Source organism: Erinaceus europaeus, chromosome 21 (genome assembly GCF_950295315.1).
Source record: "Erinaceus europaeus chromosome 21, mEriEur2.1, whole genome shotgun sequence".
Lineage (NCBI taxonomy): Eukaryota > Metazoa > Chordata > Mammalia > Eulipotyphla > Erinaceidae > Erinaceus > Erinaceus europaeus.
In genome coordinates this window covers 35,343,667-35,362,301 of record NC_080182.1, presented here as the reverse complement: position 1 = coordinate 35,362,301, position 18,635 = coordinate 35,343,667, and the positions used below count along the sequence as shown (strand labels likewise).

Genomic DNA, 18,635 nt, shown 5'->3' with positions numbered 1-18,635 from the left:
AGATGGCTTTTCAATGTATAATAATTACTCACAGTCACTTGCAAATATAGATCTCAATGTGAAGACAAAACTAATTTTTACATGTGTTTTTTTTTTGTGAGCTACTATTTTAGGAAAGAATATACAAGAACATGATAGAATAAATAGAACACACATGATCAGATTATCCATTAGAATGCAGGCAAATGGTACAGAATCTTGAAAATCTGTGCTTATTCAGATTTTCTAGTCATGCAAATACAAACTTGAAAACAAAATTGTCTGGAATTTCCAATTTTGACCTAAATATTTTTAATCTCATATAATTTTGAGGGTAACTGGGCTAAACCATTTGTCTAAGCATCACAGTTAAGTAAGGCTCATCATTCTCAGACTTACTATTACATGAAATCCATCTTTAAGTGTAAATTTGTGACACATGGTGCTATTTTTCTAGTTTTTAGAAAGAATACTAGAGAACACCATATTCTCACTGACCAAACAACCACTCCACATGCAAATTGAAATATTCTGCAGAATGTGCAGTATAAAATTCATAATATAAAGTTAGAAGAGGATCATATATCCAGTGAAATACATTTTTGGACTTCACATTATCTTCCTCTTTACTTCCTTTTCCCACCAAAATAAAATATTCTAGCATTATAATTTAGGTATGTCCTCCTTACAGAACTTAATAGACAAAATATTTGACTGTATGGATGAAATGTGATTTTTAGCTTTGATATGTATAAAGGGGGAACTTTCACAGAAATTTCAATTAATATCAGTTATAAAATAGAATCTCTTCAATTATCTGATGTGATAGGACAGAGAAACTGAGAAAGGAAGAGAAGATAGAAAGAGAACAAAACACCTGCAGCACTGTGTCTCCACTCATGAAGCTTCATCTCTGCAGGTGGAGACGGAGCTTGAAACCAGGTTCTTATGTGTGGCAATGTGTACGTACAAATGGATGCAGCATTGCCCAGCCCTAGAATAAATTCTCAGACTCATCTTTTCATTCCCTTAGTCTTGAGCCACAAAGTTCAGAAACAACTTGTTTAAAAAGCTTACTATCTGGAATAGTGACACATCCCTGTGGGCGATTCAAATTGTTTATTGACTGATGAAGGTGATCTGGGCTGCTATCCGTCCAAGAACTCAGCTGCTGGCACTCAGCAGGACTGGATAATTGTTGTCCCGGCTCAACATATTGGAGCATTGACCAAATTGACTGGCTCAGTTGATTGTCTGGGCATCATGGTGGCACTGCTCTGTTGGTGGTCCTAACTACCAGACACAGAAAGTTAACATGTTGGCCTGCTCAGAATTTTATCTCAGCATATGTGGCGGTTTTCAACGATTTCCTGCTGGAACATTTCAGTGAGCATCAGGAAAAAATTCTCAAGATTCTAAGATTGTCTATGAGCAAAAAAAAAAAAAAAAAAAAAGGCAGAGCAGATGGGAATCAAAGGCAGTCAGCCATCCAGGAAGAAAGAAGAAGTGGATTACAGATCCGATCCTCAGAATTGCTCAGTGTACTTACGCTGCTGCTGTGGAACCCATTAGCAACAAGCCTTTGCCTTCTCCCCAAGGCAAGAGAGAGTAAAAGCAACCCACAATCCTAAGAAGAAGAGGAAAAAAATGCAAAAAAGAATGCAATAGCAAAGGAGGAGCCAGAATGAGAGTTGTTAGAGCACAGCATGTCCCCGGTTCGCTATGCTTTCTATGATGAGTTCTTGCTCCCTCCTACCGCGCACGCACGCACATGCACACACACATCCACAGCCACCTCAGGTCTCTCCTTTTCTGACAATGCAAAGTAGAAGAGGAAAAATTACTTGTAAACCATTTATATAATTTTAACTTACTTATTTCAAATGGGTTGGACTTCGCTTATCAACGTCTTTAGAAGGAATAACTATATGAATTATTTATGTCATACTTTTAAGGAGAAATATTCAGAACCTACCGATTTCCCTCTTTATTTTTTAATTTTAGGGAATTCCTGGATTTGACAATAACATAAAAGGACACAAGGGCTTGAAAGGAGAACATGGACGACAGGTAATTCTGTGGCCGCGGCAGAGCAAAGTGGTAAAATGATGATGTGATAATGGTTAGGCTCAAACTCTTAGCAATAGAATAAGAAATGCATATCATGAATTTGGAATCAGAGTAAAAATTGGATAGAGGAAAACCAGTGTTAGGCGCTAATAGACTGTTTACTCCACTCCTCTGGGGCTCAAATGTTTTCTTTTTTGTCTTCTGAACTTGGTACAACTAGCTTCACTAAACCATACATGCCCTTGAGATCTTAGTTTACAAGTCAATTTAAGTTCTAACCTAAAATATAGAGTCTAGCTAAAACTGAAAACTAAATTTAAAAAAACTATGCTGGTAAGAATTATTGGTTTCCTGTGGATGGAAAGGACACATGCTCTAAAAAAACATATCATTAATAGTACATGATATATAGGCTTATCCATCTCATACATCAAGGCAAGTCCTTTTAAGGTTAATCTCTAAGGTCTCAAAGATTATAATTTGATCATCTGTTGAAACTTACTTAAAAAGGGGCTTGGGGGCTGCTGTGGCGCATAAAAGGATTCACAGCGGGGAGCCGGGAAGGGGTTTAAATAATACAAGATTTATTAGGGCATTACAAAAGCAGGGACATACATTTAGATACACCAAATAAGCAACTATCATCGAGTTTAAAAGTACGCTAGGTCCAAAAAGTCTGAGTATAGTTATTAAAAGTTTAGTCCCACAAGATAAACAATTATCAGCTGAGGTATAGATTGCTCATGGCTGTAGAGGGGTCTTAAAAGTTTACCAGCTAGCAGAGTCACACGTGTCCAGCCATGGCGGATACCTGGAGCACCCTCCACTGAGATGAGGCAGCAGCCAAAGAGAGCGGCCTGCTCCAAGTCCCTTTATACCTTCCCTTCTCTGTGTGTCCCACCTCAGGCTGACATCATTCATATGCTAATAGTCCCAAACTCCTATTGGGGTCACTACAATTCCCCACTTCTGATTACAGACATGGGCAAGATGTACAGTCTGTATGAGCACAGGAGAAATAAGCAAATCTTCAGTGATTCTAGGGTGACCCCTGCAAGCTCTGCCGTCACCCCCCAGAGTCTGGGTGTAATAACTGGGTATCAGATAAGGCCCTGTTAGCCTGAAGACCTGTGGTCTAGTATCTGTGCTAACCCAAAGACGATCCATCACTCAAGGAAGCTCAGAACAGAGACTTACAGAGGCATCCCCAAGTTCAAGTGGCTCCTGGGTGGCAATCATGGCACATCCAGGGTGTTGGACTGCTGCAATCCATGCTTCAGCTCATGTTCTTCTGAGAAGTTCGCGGGTGAGAGGGGTTTAACTGCTCAGCATGGGTCCAAACAGGGCCTGTGAATGATTAAACTAGAACATACCCTATGCCTTAAGTTAGTAATTTTTTTTTATTTCAATCGCAAAGACTAGACAAATCACGAGGCATATGCTGGAGAAGGAATAGCTCTGTGGAGAAAAGTAACACTTAGCAGCTATCTGATTAGAATTATGCAGTACAAATTTTAAAATATATAAAGCTCTCTATATTCTGTTCATGACTGAGAAATATCCCTTTAAGGGTACATACGGCGTTCCACAGTTACTCATCTAGTAGGGTAGTAAGGCATGCGAAATGCATGTTTAGAAGAAATAAGTCTATTAAGGAATACCTCAGCAGCAAAGGCAGAGAAAGTGTTCACAAACATGGGTTGCTTTCTGTGCAACAGGTGGCATATATATGGCCTGTAACAGTGTCCACAGAGATAGGAATAAATTTTAACTTAGCAAACTGAGGGATGTGTGAAACATCCATTTTTCAGAATCAACCTTAAAAAGACCACTGAGTTTTCTCACCCATAAAGGGGGGAGGAGTCATGCCAGTCTTGGCATAAAGGAACAATGACTCATGCTGTACCAGAGAAAAATCCAATCATTTAACTAGAGCTTAGCACTTTGGTAAAAGAAGGACTGGGAATGAATATATGGTCAGTATATGTCCTCCAATAATTTTAGAATGTGCTTGAACACTAGAGAGGTTAACTAGAGCACAGTAGCAGAACAATACTAAAATCTATGGGGAGAGGACACCAAACACTGGTGGATACAGTTTCTATTCCTTCACTTTTGGTTAAAAGACACAGGGGAGTATAGCAGCATACCATGATCAACAATGGCTTTAGGATAAACTTGAGTAAATACATACCTCATATTCAGATAAATCACTTCCCCATAGAGAGACTAGAAGGTTAAAGACATAAGTGGCACAGTGAGGAAATCCACTAAGATTCATGCCTGTAGTAAGTAGCTGTCCTTCAGAGTCATCCAATAGTCCTCATTTCTATGTGGGCCAGAGGGCCAAGACCCTGCATTTGGTCTTCTGGCAGAGTATTATCTCTTGCATAAGTTCTGGATGGACAGTGGATTTCCCAGTAAAAGCCACTTTTACAGAGTGGGCATTTGGTTAAGGGAGGTTTTGAATATCTTTCATCTCCAGATACCTTATAATCAAACTGAGATTCATTTTGCAATTTGTTTGTAAATGGACCTCATTATTACATTTAAAACAAACCTTGTTTTGCATGGGCTATATTGAACCCACCACATATGTGGCCTGACTAACTGCAGCCATGACATGTGCTTTATGGGTTTGAGTCTGTACCTCAGTACATGCTTTTATCATCTGAGCAATACTTAAATCTTGATCCTTAAGTGGCCCAAGAATTCCTTTACAATCTTGGTTTGCATTGTTGTAGGATACAATCATCTAATCTTTCTAGAATTAAAAAAAAAAATTATCTGGAAAATGCATCTCTGATTCTTTTTTTAATTTTTTTATTTATAAAAAGGAAACACTGACAATACCATAGGATAAGAGGGATATAGCGGGAGTCGGGCTATAGCGCAGCGGGTTAAGCGCAGGTGGCGCAAAGCACAAGGACCGGCATAAGGATCCCGGTTCGAACCCCGGCTCCCCACCTGCAGGGGAGTCGCTTCACAGGCAGTGAAGCAGGTCTGCAGGTGTCTATCTTTCTCTCCTCCTCTCTGTCTTCCCCTCCTCTCTCCATTTCTCTCTGTCCTATCCAACAACGACAACAACAATAATAACTACAACAATAAAACAACAAGGGCAACAAAAGGGAATAAATATATAAAAAAAAGAATCCACCATTAAAAAAAAAAAGAGGGATATAGCTTCACACAATTCCCACCACCAGATCTTCGTATGCCAACCCTTCCACTGATAGCTTTCCTACTCTTTAACCCTCTGGGAGAATGACCCAAGGTCCTTGTGGGATGCAGAAGGTTGAAGGTCTGGCTTCTGTAATTGCTTCCCCGCTGAACACGGGCATTGACTGGCCTATCCATACTCCCAGCCTGTCTCTCTCTTTGCCTAGTGGGGAAGGGCTCTGGGGAAGTGGAGCTCTAAAGCACACTGGTGGGGTTGTCTGTCCAGGGAAGTCTGGTCGGCATCCTGCTATCATCTGGAACCTGGTGGCTGAAAAGAGAGTTAATATACAAAGCCAAACAAATTGTTGAACAATCATGGACCTAAAGGCTAGAACAGTGCAGATGAAGTGTTGGGGGGTCCTCCATTTTGTAGATAGCTAGTAGGCATATTTTAGTTATATTTCAAAGGGCCTGTAGTTATATTAGTGTGTTAGTTTGTTTGTTTGCCTGAGCCTGAAATCTGATATGCAGCTGAATCCTAATTATTGTCTGGGAGATGATATCATGGGTGGGAAAATGACCAGAAAGCTGCATCAGGGAAGAGAGTAGCTCCCAAATTTGGGAAAAGTGTATAAATATTGTTGACTGCAAACACCATCGATTTGATGTGATCTGGGGCCCATAATTAGCTTAGGAGCCTGTGTGACCTCTACATCTCTCTAGATCTGAGCTCACATTCTGTGGTCATGAGTCGGAACATTGCATGTTGCCCCAGTATCAACCCATCTTCCTCAGGTGTAGCATAGAGTGTGTTGTCCAGCCTCCCTTTAGAGGATGGAACATTCTCTACCATTGTTGATCCAGGTTGAGGACAAGGTCCTATGGGGGCTCACAAAGGGGTCTATTTTGTTGTTCTTGATAGAAATGACCAGTAACAATGAAGAGAGGGTTATCAAGTCTGTTTGGGAGTCTCAGGACTCCCCGACATCTCTGATTCTTAATAAAGAAGTCTTCTGGGTGACTTTATCTAGGAGAGAAGTTTAATATAAGTACTTTGCTTTAGGAATCACTTCTAGGCCCTGCCCTTGGACTAGTCTGAGGCACTTTCAGTAGACCTCCATTTTGTCATTATAAAATAGCACAAATTGCCTACATGTTTTTGAAGCTAATACTAGGAATTCAGTGACTTGGACTCTACTGCCGTATCAGACGTCTTCAGTAAATGTTACCTGCCACTGTTATTAAATGTTAAATCCAACTGTCATTGTAGTTTCATAATGAGTCCTTACTTTTGTATATTGAATATTTGCATTGTGACATTTTATTCCTGCTAGGATGTTTATTCCATGAGTTAGTCAAGCAAAGCAAAGAAGTTCAAGGTAGAAATCCAAACCAGTAACATTCATACCAGACTCATCACATACTTCCATGATCCAGTCAGGGGGAACACTTCAGAAATGGTTGAATTAAATATCTTGTGAGTTGTGCCCAAACTCAAGTTAGACAGCGGTGATAAGCAGATGAAGTCATGTCATTGGCTATGTCCTGCATTTCCTTATTACCCCACGTTGAGTCGTGCGTTGCGACTACATATGACCTTCCATTGGTGTGGACCCATCTACCTTTCCTGAGATACAAGGAGCTGAGGCTGAAGAGGAGATGTGTGGATGACCTGTAATTACCATCACATCTGTATCTGTTCATTTGACAGGGTAGGAGAGGCTGGCCAGGTCCCCCTGGAACACCAGGATCCAGAAGAAAAACAGTAAGTACCAAGGGCCATGGCTCTGGCATCCTAGGTTTTGATGGGAATGATTGACCTTGAGGTGATGTGGGGTGGTTCCAGTGGGACTCAAGACTTTGGGGGAAGTAACTTGGGACATCTATAAGAATCAAACTGACCAAGGACTTGGGAAAGCTCCTGGGTGTGAGACAGGGAGGTGCTGGTTAAGAAGTAAATTACCAATTGGGAATGGGAGCTAAACCCAGAGAAGAGGAAGATAGCCAAGTATAGAAAAAGAGTGATCAACATTTGACTTGCTCTGTAGCTAACTGAGGTTTCCAGCAATGTCATTTCAAATCCAAAACACCACTCCTCTGTCCAGTGTTAATACTCCTTAGGAAAGGCAGTTCTGCTATAAGCCCTTTGTTCTTTTTCAATTTTCTCTGCCTTAAAAAAAAAAAAGGAATGAGTTCCAAGATACGTATTTCCATAATAAAACAACTGATTCTATAAACTTCTTCTGCTCTGAAAATATAATGTATAAACAAAATAAATTAATTAAACTAGTTTTCACTTGTGCTGTATTATTTTATTTAGTGAATATGAAAGCATAAACACCAAAAGGAAATTAGGTCACTTGAATTTGCTTATGGAACTCTCTTTTAAAGATTTTTAAAAATTTTTTATTATCTTTATTTATTTATTGGATAGAGACAGCCAGAAATTGATAGGGATGGGGGTGACAGAGAGGGAGAAGAGATAGACACCTGCAACACTGCTTCCCACTCGTGAAGCTTATCCCCTGCAAGTGGGGACCAGGGGCTTGAACCCAGGTCCTTGCATACTATAACAACGCCCCCCCTTTTTTTTTAACCAGAGCACTGTTCAGCTCTGGCTTATGGTGGTGCAGGGGCTTGAACCTGGGACTTTGGAGGCATGAGAGACTTTTGCATAACCGTTATGTCTAAAGATTTTTTTAACTTTATTTCATTTGATAGGATGGAGAGAAAGGGAAAGAGGATAGAGAAGGTGGGGGTGCGCTTGCAGCACTGCTTCACAGCTTATGACGCTTTCCCTCTGAAGGTGGGGACTGGGTGCTTGAACCTGGGTCCTTGCACATGGTAACTTGTGCATTTAGCCAAGTGTACCACTGCCAGCCCCTTTATGAAACTTTTCGATTTTTTTTGTTTATATTCTTAAACAATTTTTCCCCAAGGAGTAGTCTTTTAAAAGATTGTGAGGTTGGTGGAGAGCAGACCATTGCAAACTCCCTCCACCTGCCACTCCCCAGCCCCTCCCTTGCAGGGGGGATGCTTTGGGAGTAGTGAAGCAGGACTGCAGGTGTCTCTCTTTCTTCTTCTCTCTCTGCTTCAACCCCTCTCAATTTCTCTCTGTCTTGTCAAATAAAATAGAAAGAGGAAAGAAATAAAATGGCTGTGTGCTTGACTTCTTGGTAAAACAGAGAGACTATAAAAGAAAATCTTTATTCAGTATAATTTGAATAAAATATACACCAGTACCTGCACTGAATTTAAATTCGACCCATCTCTCTCATTTTATAACATTTTCTTTATGCTCTCTAGTTATATACTTTCTCTACTGCCTCTCAATATAATCTAAAATTAAGCACAATATAAAAGCTAGTTCCATTTTTCATGTTTGTTATGCATTAATATTTTTGAGAGGTTCATAGAACCAGTTACCATACTCCACCAAGAAAATATTTTTGTATCTTAGAATACACTCCTTTTCTTTGCAGTCAGAGAAAATGGAAATAAGAAGCAGGATTACATTTAAACTGTGAGGGACTTGATTGCTCGGGAAAAAGCTTTACTATTGCCATTTTGATGCAGAGAAAGATAAAGAAATACATTTACTATTCATTCCACTTTCTAAAAGGGTGTAGCTAGCTTACATACCCCAGGAAAATATTTTAAACTTAAGGAATATCATCCAAGAAACCCTGGCAGGAGAGATGTGCTTTTATTTTATAGAGACTATGGTGTCTTTAGAGGATTATGCAGTGTCACAGTTTATAACTTAAATTCATAAAGCTGCTAAGAAACAGAGTCTCGTCTGGGGGTATAGACTCAGGAGTGCTACCCATGAGTCAAATGTAGGACTTTCAGGTAAACATAACAAGGTCAAAGTGTTTTTATACCATTTACTTTTGTGCAGCTCATTGAAAACAACAAAAGAAATTTGAAGTAGATTCACAGAGAACAAGCCACAAATTATGACAGATACTGACCAACCCTCTTTTATTAAAATCTGAATCCTAATGAGAGGAGCCTTACAGAACTGACTCAGACCTCAGACTTAGAGCAGGAATTGCTGTTTCTCTACTAGGAGCTGCCACAGTCCTGCAAAAACTAATAAACGACATTCAGAATTTTGACACCAGAGAATATTCTGATAGAAACACAGTTTAGCAGAGGAGGCAAAAAAAAAAAAATAATGAAAAACTACAAACTATTCCATTTTTATTCTCTACAACTTGAATTTTAAGCCTAGGAAAGCTGCAAACGAAGGCAAAGAAGCAATGACAACCATAATACAGAGAATCTGAATAAAGGGATTTGTGTGTTGCCCTAATCTCGTCAATGTCAAAAGATTGAAGAGGGAAGTAACTGCATTATAAAAAGATCATTCACTTAATTAGAAAGTAAGACATCTTAGGACTGGGCATTATCTCATCCTGAAGAGTGCACATATTACCATGGAACTTTTAGATTTTTTATTTATATTCTTAAACAATTTGGGAGAGGGGAGCAAGAACATTGCATCACCCCCATTCCCTTACCTGCTGGGAGATGCTTCAAGGTGAGTGAAGCAGGGCTGCAGGTGTCTATCTCTTCCTCTGTCTCTCCCTCAACCCCTCTCAATTTTTCTCTGTCCTATCAAGTAAAATATAAAGGAGGAAAAAAAAAACATAAAGACTGTGTACTTGGATAATTGGTAAATCAGAGATTATTAAAAAATCTTTATTCAATATAATTTTAATAAAATTATGTGAGTTCAGGACCCTGTTTCTCACCTACAGGAGGGATGCCTCATGAGTGGTGAAACAGTGCTGCAGATCTTTCTCTTTTTCTTTTACTCTCTTTCATCTCTCAATTTTCCTCTGTCTCTATTAATAACCTAAATGAAAAAAAAAAAGTAAAAGTGTGAATTTCAGGAGCAGACAGGAAATCTTGGCATTAACTGTAGTGGCAATAAAAATAACAAATAAAATAAAATACATATTAAAATAGACACAATAAAACAATATTTCTGCCAAATATAGTGACATGGCTTGAGCTGTCCTTCCCCACAGTCATTCAGTAAATAGGGTGCCCTATTCAAAGATGATGGGTAATCAAAATAGTAATCATCTTCATCATTAACTTGTCAGATTATTAGTAATCAGGATCTGTGCATAGAAATTGCAAGAGGAGGATAACAGCTTGAACAAGTGACAGATAAACCTTCATGAGAAGAGGAATTATTCAAAGAAAAAATAAAATGACTCAAACAAATAGTTCCCTCAAGTGTCCAAAAAATAAGGCATGCTTGTTCTGTTTAAGGAAAAATGATTCAGAGAGCTGGCAAGAGTGAAGAAAGCAAACTGGTACTGACTGCTTGGAGCAACAGAAAAAGTAAAAAATGTAGGCTGCAAGCTAAATTAGAAACAGCAAAACAGAATAAATATGACCAGAAACATAGGCATTTGGCAATGAGGCCATACAAGTTATCATAAAGATGGAATATTAGCAATGAAGAGGCAACATGTGTACAGTTTTTAATAACACAAGAAATGCAAATGTGAAAAAAACTACTTAGAAATGTAATAAAAGATAACTGGAAACAAAAACTCAAATATACAGATAGAAAAAGGTATACTAGGACTCAGACAAAAAAAAACCTACAAAAATATAGTAAAAATTTCAAGAATACATCCTAGTGAAACAACTGAAGTTTTATGTAAAAGAATTAGTCCTGAGAATTTCTAAATAGAAAACTCACTCTGTCTTGAACCCTCTTTGCAATATTGAGGACCACATGAGGACAGTTAAATGGCTACTAAGTTCTGAGAAAAACTGAATGGTCAAAGATTTTCATACCTACCCACAGTGCCCTAAAGTACATAAGTAATTAACCTGATCAGAACTTCAAAATAACTTGTGATCCTTTCTTTACATTTTTGTGACTAAAAATTTGAAGCCCTTTAAGAATTTAAATAAGACTAGCCATAGAAATTATTATTTGATTACCGAACAAAAATTAAATTAGCAATCTAAAAATTTTATGATCTGGTAAACTATATCCTTACTGCTCAGCATAGACAGTCAGTGAAAATGACTGAAATGAAAACAAGCCAAAACATCCCTCTTAAGATAAAATTCACACTAGAAGAGACTCTGAGTTCCTTTCCCCTATTATTTCTCTTTTCTATCCTAGGGATGTCTGTGTCTTGTCAAAAAACTGTATCAGTTGATGGTTCCAAATCTTTCCAGTCTTCTACTAAATTCAAGAAAATTAAATGTCACATTTTAATTTCAAAATAACATGATTCCCCTTTTAATCAAAAGTACCACCATTTAAAATTCTCACTGTAAGCATGCATTAAGAATGTTAGGAGTCATGATGGCCTGTATCATTCTTTTTTAAAACCAAAGCACTTGCCAGCTCTGCTTTGTGGTGGTGTGGGGAGTTGATGTGGGACTACAGAGCCTCAGGCATGAAAGTCTCTTTGCATAACCATTATGCTATCTACCTCCTCCCCAGGAGACAAGGTTACCAAATGCTAAAAAAAAAAAAAAAAAAAAAAAAAAAAAAGATCATTACTTGTAGATGAGTTCTTTGTGGTGACTTAAATGTTTCTACTCTGTTTATATCCTTTATCTGAATATCAACATTTTTATAATGACATTAGTGCCATTACTATTTTAGAAAGAAGAAAACCTGAGGGTCTTTCACTTCTTTGGTCAGCTTTATTCCTAGGTATTTTATTGACTTTGCTGCAACAGTGAATGGGAATGATTTCTGGATGTCTTCTTCTTCAGATTTAGTTTTTGCATAAAGACATGCCACTGATTTTTGTACATTGATTTTGTAGCCTGACACCTTGCTATATTGCCTAATGACTTCCAGTAGTTTTCTGCCAGATTCTTTAGGTTTTTCTATGTATACTATCATATTATCTGTAAATAGTGAGAGCTTGACTTCTTCCCCTCCAATCTGTATTCCCTTGATTTCTTTCTCTTGTCTGATTGCTATGGAAAGAACTTCCAATACTATGTTGAAGAGTAATGGTGATAGTGGACAGCCCTGTCTAGTCCCCGATCTGAGGGGGAATGCTTTCAGCCTCTGTCCATTGAGTATGATGTTGGCTGTAGGTTTGCTATATATGGCCTCCATTATCTTGAGGAATTTCCCATCTGTTCCCATTTTTTGTAGAGTTTTCAGCATGAATGGGTGTTGGATTTTGTCAAAGGCTTTCTCTGCATCTATTGAGGTAATCATGTGGTTTTTGGTTTTGCTTTTATTGATGTGGTGAATGACATTGATTGACTTATGTATGTTGAACCAGCTTTGCATTCCTGGGATAAATCCCACTTGGTTGTGATGAACAATCTTTTTGACATACTGCTGTATCCGGTTGGCTAGGATCTTGTTTAATATTTTGACATCTATGTTCATCAGAGATATTGGCCTGTAGTTTTCCTTTTTTGTTGTGTCCCTATCTGCTTTTGGTGTCAGGGTGATGTTGGCATCATAGAAGGTGGAAGGAAGTGTTCCTGTTTCTTCGATCTTGTGGAAGAGCTTTAGATGTATAGGTATTAGCTGTTTCCTAAAAGTTTTGTAGAATTCATTTGTGAAGCCATCTGGTCCAGGACTTTTGTTGTTGGGAAGATTGTTAATAACTGTTTCGATTTCTTTGTCTGTTATTTATGTATTTAGGTTCTGTAGTTCTTCTTGGTTCAGTTTTTGAAGCTGATATGTTTCTAGGAATTCTTCCATTTCTTCCAGATTCTCTAGCTTGGTGGTGTATAGTTCTTCATAGAAATTTTGCATGATTTTCTGGATTTCAATGGTGTCAGTTGTGATCACTCCTCTATTGTTTACATTCTATTTATTTGAGTCTTCTCTCTATTTTTTTTTTTTTTTTTTTAGTGAGTCTGGCTAGGGGTTTGTCAATCTTGTTTGATTTTTCAAAGAACCAATATTTGGCTTCACTGATCTTTTGTATGGTTCTCTTATTTTTTATGTTGTTTATTTCTGCCCTGATTTTAGTGATTTCTGTCCTTCTGGTTTCTTTAGGGTTCCTTTGTTACTCTTCCTCTAAGCTGTGCAGTAAGGTCATTTATTTGAGCTTTTTCTTATTCTCTAATATGTAATTGTATGACTATGAGTTTCCCTCTCAGTACTGCTTTGGCTGTGTCCCAAATATTTTGATAGCTTGTGTCTTCATTTTCATTTGTTTCCAGGAACATTGAAATTTCTTGCTTGACTGTCTCTCTGACCCAGCAGTTCTTAAGCAGTATGTTGGTGAGTTTCCAAATTCTGTGACTTTTAGTAATTTTCTGTTTGTTGTTAAATGTTAGCTTTACTCCACTGTGGTCTGAGGAGTACTTGGGATGATTTCAATGCTCTTGAATTTGTTGATGCTGTCTTTATGCCCTAACATGTGGTCTATCTTTTAGTATGTGCTGTGTGGATTTGAAAAGAATGTGTATTCCCATTTTGGGGGGTAAAGAACTCTGAAAATGTCCAGGAGGTCTAGTTTATCCATCTCTTCATTTAATTCTTGTTTCTGTGTTGATTCTCTGCTTCGTTGATCTAAGTGTGAGAATGGGGTGTTAAAAATCTTCCACTATTATTGTATTACTATTGATATATTTTTAATTCTTTCAGTAGGTGTTTAATGTATCCCTCATTGGGTGCAAAGATGTTAATAACTGTTAAATCTCCTTGTTTGATTGATCCTCTAATCATTATGTAATGGCCTCACCTATCTTTTGTTACTTTAATTTAAAGTCTATGGAGTCAGAGATGAGAATGGCTGTTACTGCCCCTTTTTGTGGTCCATTAGCCTGTAGGATAGTTTTCCATCCCTTCACTTTAAGCCTGTGTTTGTCTTGTTGGGTCAGACGGGATTCTTGCAAGCAGCATATGGTTGTGTTGTGTTTTCTGATCCATCCTCCCTCTCCGTGCCTTTTAATGGGTGTGTTTAAGCCATTGACATTTATTGATATTATGGATTTAATGTGTTGTAGTGCCATTATTCAACAATTTTTTATTTGCTGTGATATAGTGCAAGTATTATCATGATGTTCTTATTTATAAGAGGTCCTTTAATACCTCTTTCAGGGCAGGCTTGCCTCCTTTAACTGTTCTCTGTCTGAGAAGGTTTTGATCCCTCCATCTAGTTTGAATGAAGTCTAGCAGGATATAGTATCCTTGGTTGAAGCCCTTTTTCATTCAGAGCTCAATAGATACCTTGCCACTCTCTTCTGGCTTTTAGAGTTTGAGTGGAGAAGTATGCTGATAATCTTATGGGTTTTCCCCTGTTTCTCTCGTGTAGCCCTTAGGATCCTTTCTTTATCCTTACTTCTTTTCATTGTAACTATGATGTGTCTTGGTGTCTTCAGGTCTGGGTTGATTCGGTTTGAGACTGTCTGAGCCTCTTGAATCTTAATGTCCTTTCTGTTGTTTAGGTCTAGGAAGTTTTCTTCTATAATTTCTTCTAGAATGTTTACTTCCCCTTCCTCTCTTTCTTCCTCTGGCAGGCCAATTATATGAATGTTACTTCTTTTGAGATCATCCCATATGTCTCTGTTGTTGTTTTCAGTGTCTCTCAATCTCTTTTTGAGCTCTTTTACCTCTTTCTTTGTTTTCTGTAGCTCATCCTCTGTCTGGCTAATTCTGTTTTCTGCTTCTGTTAGCCTGCTTTCCCTTCCCTCAGCTTCTTTCTTCAGTTCAGTTATAGTATTAGCTTGCTCTGCTAATTGACCTTTTAGATCAGCTATTTCAGCTTTCAGTTCTCTACCTCAACATAGCTTGTGTTTTCCTTGAGGGTCTCATCTGTTGTTTCCCTAATTCTGATAGCCCTTTCCTCCATAGTTGTCTTCATTTCTGTGATTATTAGGTTTATTATTGCTTGCATACTTTTCTTATCTATGGTTACTTCTGACTGATTTGGAGTTTCTTCTGGGCTCCTGTCTTGATTCTTTGTGACAGCAGTTTTATTTGCTCTTGGTTTAACCATTTTTTTATTGTTGTTTTTTTTTTATTATTTTTCTGTTCTGTCATTCTTCAGCTGTTGTGTTTTGAGTGCAAGCCATGCTATATTAAATACCTTTATGACAAATGTAGTCACCCAACCTCAAAAATTACAACAATAGTCACTGAAGCAAGGATTGATGCAGTTCAACCAATACCAGTTAGCCAAACAACACCACCAGTCCAAGAAAAAAATAGTGACCAAATCCAAAGGAAAAAGAAAGAGAAAGGGGAAAAGGGAAAGCAAAAATAGACAGTTATGCAAATCTACTTTCCACTGTAAATTCTAAGGATAACAAAAGGAGGAAGGGAAGTAGAGAAGAGAGACACACACACAGAGAGATTCTACTCTGAGTAAGATTTCTTCCCCAAAATAGTTCACAAACAAGTATCAATGGATTAAGAAAGCAAAAGAAAATGGAAGGAAGAAAAGAAGACAAGAACAAGAAAAAAAAGAGCAGTGAAAGGAAAGAGTTATGCTTTTTTTTTTTTTAATTATCTAGGAGATGGGGAAAAGGCGAGTGGAGGGAAGAGGTACAAACATGTTCCTCTCACACTGGATAGGACACCCAGTAACATAGAAATGGAAAAACAACAACAGTTAATTTTGGTCAACCTGAAGAGGGAGGGGGCAAAAGGGACATATGAATATAATAATAGTAATAATAAAATAGAATAGAGAAAAAAAGGCCCTAAAGTCAGTCTGAAGCTTGGATTGCTCCAGATAGATTGGCTGCAGGCAGCCTGAACAAAGACAGCCAATTGTAAGAAGTATCCAAAAAAACAAATAAATAAACCTCCAGGTAGTCTTTCCCAGACAGGGGTGAGGCTCTGATTGGTCAGATATTTTGTCACTCAAATAGAGCTCCAGCCACTTTAAAAAATGAGAAGGAAAGGCTTGGAATGACACTCCTGGTGAGCCAGGAATCTTGGTAAAGAAAACAGCTCAGTGGGGACCCTGCTAGGAGTGGCTGTCCAGCCCTTGGGAGCTGGTTCTGGGGTGGGGGGAGGGGTGAGCTTTAGAAATAATCTAAAGATTCCTTTCTTTTTCCTCCTGGCCTCTGTTTTCTATCTCAAGAGTGGTATCACCCTTAGGACCCCTTATTCACCCTCCTTCTGACAGCCCAGTATCCTACCCTATCCAGAGAATCCCCGGTCACAGGCTGCTGCTTGTTGGAGCTCACACCAGCCACTGCATCCAAGTCGCCATCTTTGCCTTGTGCTTTCTTTATAAGGTGTTTAGTATCACCCACTGGGTTTCAGTAGCATCCCCAGTTTTTTTGACAACGACAAATGTGTCCAGACACTACCAAAAGCTCCTAGGGATAAGGAGTAGTGCTGAACCTCCCTCTTGTGGTTAGAACTATTGTTATAGAGGGAGAGAAATTTGTCAGAATAAGCAAGCCGTCATCAGTGCTATGCCAGAACTCTGTGATGGATTGCGGAAGGGTGAGAGTATGGGGAAGAGAGGAAAACCAGGGCCAGAAAGCTGCAGTGCCAGGGGTGGAGAAGAATAGGAACAGGAGGTTGGCTCTAAGTCCAACATTACTGAAAATTAGGAAGATTTTTGTGTCATGGATAATGAGAAGCAACTGTCTCAAACTAAAACATGGCCTTCAGTCCTGTGCAGTCTGAAGAGCTGTTAGTTATGCTTTTCCCTTCTGTGCTTTCTTGAAAAAAGTGTCCTTCCTCACTGTGAATGAGTCTGCCATTAAGATGCAGTGTGAATGTGATATGTTACAAGAATGCCCTGCATTATTACTGGGGGTCCTGTGTCTCAAGTCAGTTCATGCTACCCAGGAAAGTGGACCCTAGAAAGCCATCAGAAAGTCAGACTCTGGGAACACCGAGAGACTGAGTATATTATTGGGAAGCCTTCCATCAGGTCATCTTGGGGGCATTTTTCTTTCCTGTTGTGCCACTCACATCTCCTTTAGCAGGTTAATAAGTTTTATATGAAAGATCCTAGAGAAAACCAGTACGACATTTTGAGGATGCAGTCTTTCCCAACTGATACATGTGAGGCAAGATTAAAAATCATATTTTGTTTCCTGTTTTTCATACCTATCCAAGGTATCTATACCCATGACTGTCATTTTGAGTTTAAATCCCAAATGGTGATTTCCCAATAGCTAGGTGGTTATTTCTGTCATTTGTGTGAATGGTGGATTAAAGTTTGTCCTTCTCCATTATAAAATCCTACCCAGGAATGTATACCGCTACCAGCAGGAGCACAATAGATGTATACAGTTTTGCAGGCACATATCATGGGGAGATAAGAAAGTATACCCATGCATCAACAGTTGTATTGTAAACCATCAACACCCCAATAAAATGTAAAATGAAACAAAAAGCTAACTAACTATATAAATGGAGCAAGGGGTCTAATTAGAGGGATATGGCACTTTGCCAAGCGAGAAGATACATGGGCACATATTATAGGGTGAGGTTCAATTGAACTTCTGAAACAACATTATTGAAAAATAGCATGACCTCAATATAGCTAAATTAAAATCTAAAAATAAATGTATTGATATGATGAACTTGGATTCAAAGTCAGACCTTAGAGACAGAGCAAAGGATGATTGGTGATTCTTCAGATGCTAACCAGGGACCTGAGAAAGATTTTTGGATTTAGGGGATATATATATATATATCCTTTACCCCTTTACCATTACAGGAAATTCTCCATTTTTCCTGGATGTAAGGTTTCATTAAATTGCTCCTTCCTGAACCAGATGTGATCACTTTAAGCCTACTCCTGGCCATACACGTTCTAGTCTAAGAAGCTCATTAGTCTCTCCAAAATGGAGTATGTGCCTTGTAGTTTTAATCTAAACATCTTTCTGCTGTCCTCTTTGCTTTAATTAACTATTTTATTTTATTTTTATTGCCACCAGAATTGTTGCTGGTACTCAGTGACTACACAGGTACACTACTCCTTGTAGCCTTTTTTTTTTTTATTATTATTTTTATAGAAACAAAGACATTAAAAGGGAAGTTGGGGAGAAAAAAAGATATCTAAAATACTATTTCACTATCATGAATCTTCTGACCTGCAAGTGGGGACCAAGGTCTTGAACCTGGGTTCTTGTGTACAGTAATGTATGTCCTCTATCAGGTACACCACCATCCAGCCCCTTGTCTCTCTTCTCACACTTTTGAACCAGAAAAATCACTGTCAAATTTACTTTGTTTTCTTGCTTCTGCTTCATCATCAATACTACACCTTTTCCAAGCAAGACTTTTTATATCCTCTGAAACCATCTTAAAAAATACCTTTTTCAGAGGGTCAGGCAGTAGCACAGTGGGTTAAGCACACGTGGTGCAAAGCGCATGGACTAGCGTAAGGATCCTGGTTCGAGCCCTTGGCTCCCCACCTGAAGGGGAGTCGCTTTACAAGCGGTGAAGCAGGTCTGCAGGTGTCTATCTTTCTCTA

The 18,635-nt window shown here is 38.6% G+C and overlaps 1 protein-coding gene across 1 annotated transcript in view; it reads left to right on the top strand.

The window, feature by feature from the left end:
- The window catches only part of COL6A6 (collagen type VI alpha 6 chain), a 162,100-nt gene that overhangs the window by 82,684 nt on the left and 60,781 nt on the right, over positions 1–18,635 (top strand). The window contains exons 20-21 of the mRNA XM_060180900.1: positions 1,984–2,049; positions 6,920–6,973. Of these exons, the coding sequence (XP_060036883.1) occupies positions 1,984–2,049; positions 6,920–6,973 (120 nt within the window). The remainder of the gene's footprint in view (positions 1–1,983; positions 2,050–6,919; positions 6,974–18,635) is intronic.